Consider the following 6,000-nt stretch of genomic DNA (forward strand, 5'->3'; position numbering starts at 1 on the left):
GGAACCTCCAGAACAGATTTGGGGTACACACAGGGAGAAGGACTTCCATTGCACAAGGAGAAGTTCTTGCATGAACAGGATGACTTCACTGGATACAACCCCAAACATTCTCATAATAGACATTTCAGGAAGCATGAGGTGTTGAGAAGCTGGTATGAATGAATGAAGCTTTAAATTAAGACCACACACCATTTGTCCACTTCATAATGGCCACTGTACTTCCTTCCCCCACCCCAAAATAACAAGTGATCTATTTTCTAAGGTCATTTCTTTGGAAATAACTGGGCAAAAATAACCGCCACAGCATTAGTTAGAGTAGGTGCTTGGTGACCTCTTTACATAAAAAGTATCTCTGAGAGTTGGGTGTGAATCATTTCCAGTGAGTCTGAAGGGCACTGACCTTGGTCAAGGCAGGCCAGAGGCTTTATGGGTGAACTTAGAATTGAAGTCATGACTCTGACATGAGGCTTTCATTCATTTCAGTGCAGCTGGTTCTGAAGAATACGCCATAAGAGGCAAATGTGTCTAAACCCAGACTAAAATTCTCTGCATAGAGTTGCATGGTTTTTAAAAATATAAGTGTACTTCACATATAATTTCTGAGTTCTTTCTTTTGGATTTCTATATAATGGGATTTGAATTTCTTTCTCCAGATTAATGGCATAGAGATACAGAATCGCGAAGAAGCTGTGGCACTCCTTACCAGTGAAGAAAGCAAGAACGTTTCCTTGCTCATAGCAAGGCCAGAAATTCTCCAGGTGCTGCAACTGATTATTATTAGTTATTGTTTATACAGCACCATCAATGTGCTTTATAGAGCACGATGCTTCCAACAGTTGAGGGTGGTAGAGCTGAGTGAGTGAAGGTACCGGTAGAGATGCATCAACATAGGAGAGCAGAGAAGCTAGGAAGGGTGAGGCTACTGAGGGCAAGGACATGGTGCTAGAGTTGCAAGCAAACAGCACCTTCAGATAGTGTATCCCCGGCCCTGTCTGACATGTTACGAATAAACTATCTGGCATAGTGCTGATTATTGTGCAAAACTGCACCCATGCGCCCTCACTATGTCCCAATCTCACTCATCCAGCATTAGCTAGCTATGTGCTGCAATTGTCCAGCTGTAGACTTGACCAGTGTTGAACAGAGTGATTGTCCGTGGTGGATGGGGGATTGGCATTGACCTCCCAGCAGTGAAGTTGCTGCTGCTTACTGGGAGGAAGAGTGGGAGGGGCAAGGCAGTGAGGAGGTTGGCACTGTGCAACTCGCCAGCGGGGCCAGTGCAATGCTGCTGCCAATGCATTTGCACAGCGCTAACCTCCCCACCGCTTTCCCCTCCCAAGTTCCCTCCCGGTAAGCGGCAGTGACTCTGCGCCCGGGAGGTCAGGTAAGCATCACCACCCCACTGGCGAAAGCACCCATGCCTTGTACATCATGCTGTTTTTAGCAAGCCAAAATTATTGCCTGTTTTATGGTAGTGCTGCATTACTATTGCATGCATGCAGTTCCCAACGCATCTGGATTCTTTCACTCACCAACAGATCTGTTTCTAGGAATTAACGAGGGTGGAGGAAATTATTTTCCCATCACATAATGCATTGTGCTTTCTGTCAGGAACTGGAATATCCTTCTGCACTTCAGATTCACATCAGGCAAGGAAGGAAGCACAACTCGTATGCTGAGGTTCTTACAAGTTGTGCATGGAATAAGTCAGATTCCCAGAAAAGCAGTTCTTAAGTTCCCTTTATTTATTGAGTCACATCCGCATAGCAATATTCAGTGCATTTGTTTTGTATTTCTTCTCCTTGTAGCTGGATGAAGGATGGATGGATGATGACAGAAATGATTTTCTGGATGATTTACACATGGACATGCTGGAGGAACAGCACCATCAGGCAATGCAGTTTACTGCCAGCATGCTTCAGCAGGTAAATGTCATTGTACTTTGTTAGGTGAAATACCTTATTGTCAAACCAAAGTCATGCTGTTCCCTGGCTCTTATTTAAGCATTGCATTAAACATTTCTTACATATGCTGTGAGCCCTTCCTAGGATGGAAAAGAACAGCTGTCTCTGAATAAGAGTAACTGACAAGAGAGCATCCTACAATTGTAGAATTTCTTCACTGCACCCTCATTACTTAAAGGACTGCCCACACCTGCACTCAGTTTCTTTTTGAGCACTGTCCATTTTATGTATGTGGTTAAGATTCTGCTTTTCCACCTGTCCCAAACATCTTACAATGTATCATTAATCCCTTTGGTCTTCCAACCCAACCGCTTATCCTGAGTGACGGGGAAACTGTATAAGGGCATAGGACAGTGCTGTCCACTGAGTCAGACCACTGGTCAATTTAGTTCATGACTGTCTGCACTCACCAGTAGCAGCATTTCAGCCAAGGGACATTCCCAGCCCTCAATGGAAATGCTAGGGGTTGAAACTCAGCCCTTCTGCATGCCAAGCAGGTGATCTGACACTGAGCTACAGCTTTCCACATTTCTTCACAGGGATTTGAATTAAGGTCTTCTGATCCAACATTCCTCAAATGCAGAAAAAATAGCAAACTCCAAATGTTATAAATTTGTTTTATTTTATGCGTTGAATAGTGTTTCGGGTTCTTTTGAAAATCTGGTCCGAATAATAGATTCTTAAAAATTGGGGAGGAGGGGAGAATACACCCGAGATCGATCCAAAAAGTATATCACCATCTGAACTATGCATTTCCTAGGTAAAAAATGAAATTTCCACTCCTAAGTAAAACTAAAAGAAGCACCTTTCCTGCAAAAACTCATTATTAGTGTTCCTCGTGAGATGTTCCAAGTGGACCATACCTATTTCATCTATAAGGATTAGGAGTGTGTGTGTGTGTGTGTGCAATTTATAGAAGAAAATCTGTAGAAGAAAATTCTGCAAATAGGGAGAAGAAAATTAGTCTGCCTATTATATTTATTTGCATTTTTTTCTTGATGACTTTAGAAGAAGAAAAATGAAGAGGATGGAGGCACCACAGATACTGCCACCATTTTATCAAACCAACATGAGAAAGACAGTGGCGTAGGGCGCACCGATGAAAGCACTCGGAACGACGAAAGCTCGGAGCAGGAGAACAATGCCGACGACCACACGACTTCCTCAAACACCCTGGGGAGCCAGAAGAAGCTGACCTACAGCCACGACACGCTGGGCAGCGGGGACATGCAGTTCAGCAACGAGTCGTTCATTTCCGCCGACTGCGCCGACGCCGACTTCCTCGGCATCCCGGTGGACGAGTGCGAGAGGTTCCGTGAGCTGCTGGAACTGAAGTGCCAGGTGAAGTCCACCAACCCGTACGGCCTGTACTACCACAACAGCACTCTGGATATGAGCAAGAGTGACCACGAAAGCGTGGACCGGGAGCTGGAGATGCTGAACGAGGAGCTGCGCAACATCGAGCTGGAGTGCCTCAACATCGTGAGGGCCCACAAGATGCAGCAGTTGAAGGAGCAGTACCGAGAGCCGTGGATGCTGCACAACAGCGGCTTCCGCAACTACAACACAAGCATTGATGTCCGCCGGCATGAGCTCTCGGACATCACCGAACTGCCAGAGAAATCGGACAAGGACAGCTCCAGCGCTTACAATACAGGGGAAAGTTGCCGGAGCACGCCTCTCACCCTGGAGATCTCCCCCAACAACTCTCTGTGCAGGACAGCAGAAGATCTCAATTTGCAAGTCAGCGAAGGAGCAGAAGGGTCTCAGAAAAATTTGATGTCTAGCCCAGAAAGTCATGAATATGGCACAGCTAAAGCTCACCCCAAAGATGCTGAGCAGCTGGAAATCAAAGAGAGGAAAGAGAGCGAGGGAAGCAAAAGCCCAGCTCAGCCCCCCAAACCAGGCAGCTCCTACTTATCTCCCTATCACCACTCTCCGTATAAACATGCGCACATCCCTGCCCATGCCCAGCACTACCAGAGCTACATGCAGTTGATACAGCAGAAGTCAGCCGTGGAGTACGCGCAGAGCCAAATGAGCTTAGTGAGCATGTGCAAAGACTTGAACTCTTCCAACCAGAGCGAGCCCAGGATGGAATGGAAAGTCAAAGTCAGGAGCGACGGGACCCGTTACATCACCAAGAGACCCGTGCGGGACAGGTTGCTGAGAGAGCGTGCCATAAAGATCAAGGAAGAGCGCAGTGGCATGACGACGGACGACGATGCCATCAGCGAAATGAAGATGGGCCGTTACTGGAGCAAGGAGGAGCGGAAGCAGCACGTCGTGAAAGCCAAGGAGCAGAGGAAAAGGCGCGAGTTTATGATGCAGAGCAGGTTAGAGTGCTTAAAGGAACAGCAGGGGGCCGAAGAGAAGAAGGAAATGAATATCATAGAACTGAGCCACAAAAAAATGATGAAGAAAAGGAATAAAAAGATATTTGACAATTGGATGACAATCCAAGAACTGCTGACCCATGGCACAAAGTCACCCGACGGCACAAAAGTTTACAACTCCTTCCTGTCGGTGACTACTGTATAATCTTCCGGTGCCAAAGTTGTGTACATAAAACCCTACCGATGGGGTAGAGATTCCTGCCTCGTTAAATGTGGCAACGCTCCCTCTCTTTTATTGTAAATAAAAGACACGTTCATTGGCTTTATACTTCAAATACTGAACTCTGGGTGCAAAAGAGGAGAGAAAGAGTCATCCACCCAAAATCTCTTTTAAGGCAATACGGAACAGACAGACCTTATTTGGAATACCAATAGTACCTTTTTTTGTAACGTGTTACACTTTTACATAAGATGTTTTAAATAACAGGAAAAGCATATTAATCATTACTTACACAGGTAATATCTTTTTAAACTATATTCATATTTTAAAAAGGTTACACATGCAGAAACTCAAAAGACAACTTCAAATATGTATTTTTAACAAAGCAGTATTTTGCAATATATCTTTGCTATTGTGCCCTTTTTCTGCACAAGTTTCTGTTTTATCAATATTTTTGCTGAACTACCAAACTCTTGATAGAATCATTTTGCAGTAATGTACACGATTTCTCAAACCAGTTGTGTCTTTGGGGTTGTGCACTCATACTGCTTTGCTCTATGGCACAGCATGCATGCCCAATTTGTGACCTACCAAGCCCAGTGCAGACCACTAGCCAGATATTGGGATCTGTCCTGTGCTCAGTAATGCACTCTGGGTGGGCTGTTTGGCAAGTCGCAAGTTGTAACGGTCTCTGTGTTGTGACTGCTGTGAACGTCTGGGTAGCTGTAGCCCTCTTGCAGGGGGGCGAAGAGTGGTGGGAAACAGCAGAGGCAGCCCACTACCACAGCAGTTTGGGGACCGAAGACAACTAGGCACTACACTAAGCGCATTATGCACACAACCCCTTAAGAGTCCTGGCTAAGAGCTACACACTTTTCTTTTCTTTCTTTGCGGTTTCTGAAGGAAGTATGTAGGTATCACTTGAAAGAGCAGAAGCAAACTGCTGCATGGTGCAGCCCTGAAACACTTTGAAGCAAGTTTGCCAAGGCTGTGGGCCTGTTGGAAGAATGTGCATGTGTGTCCAATGTTTTTACAAGGCCGTTTTGTGTAATTTGAAATGCCCATTGTAGTAGCTGTCTGCTTTGTAGATTTGAATGTATTGAAATTGAAAGCAGTTTTCATGAAATCATGACTAGTTATAAACATTAACAAGTAAATGAAGTTAAAAAAATAAATTATTGTTTTATATTTCATATCCTTTGGCTTTTTTTTTAACTTTGACCACCTTTACCACAATGCCTTGTGTAAGCTGCATTGATAGAAATTAGGTTTATCTGGCTGAACGGATTGGATTACCGAAACTGAGTTTATTTTAGGACAGGTATGGATAGCAAGCAGGCTGATGGCAGAAATTCAGCTCCTGAGGCCCCCGTGCTTGGAATCCCCCTTGTGGATTAGTTGGAAGAAAGGTTTTCTAATCTACATAATTGCAAAGAATGAAGCAGCCTTTTTCAGAGAACAAAACTTCATTGCTTGTCTT

At 44.8% G+C, this 6,000-nt stretch overlaps 1 protein-coding gene across 3 annotated transcripts in view; it reads left to right on the top strand.

Moving 5' to 3' along the window:
• PDZRN3 (PDZ domain containing ring finger 3) overlaps positions 1 to 5,715 on the top strand; it is a 173,944-nt gene extending 168,229 nt beyond the window's left edge. For all 3 annotated transcript variants that reach the window (XM_080995654.1, XM_080995655.1, XM_080995656.1), the window contains 3 exons: positions 654 to 758; positions 1,809 to 1,925; positions 2,973 to 5,715. In XM_080995654.1, coding sequence (XP_080851780.1) covers positions 654 to 758; positions 1,809 to 1,925; positions 2,973 to 4,505 — 1,755 coding nt within the window. In that variant the 3' untranslated portion in view covers positions 4,506 to 5,715. The remainder of the gene's footprint in view (positions 1 to 653; positions 759 to 1,808; positions 1,926 to 2,972) is intronic.
• Positions 5,716 to 6,000: the final 285 nt, after the last annotated feature.

The sequence above is a fragment of the Podarcis pityusensis genome (genome assembly GCF_964106645.2).
Source record: "Podarcis pityusensis genome assembly, chromosome: 2".
Lineage (NCBI taxonomy): Eukaryota > Metazoa > Chordata > Lepidosauria > Squamata > Lacertidae > Podarcis > Podarcis pityusensis.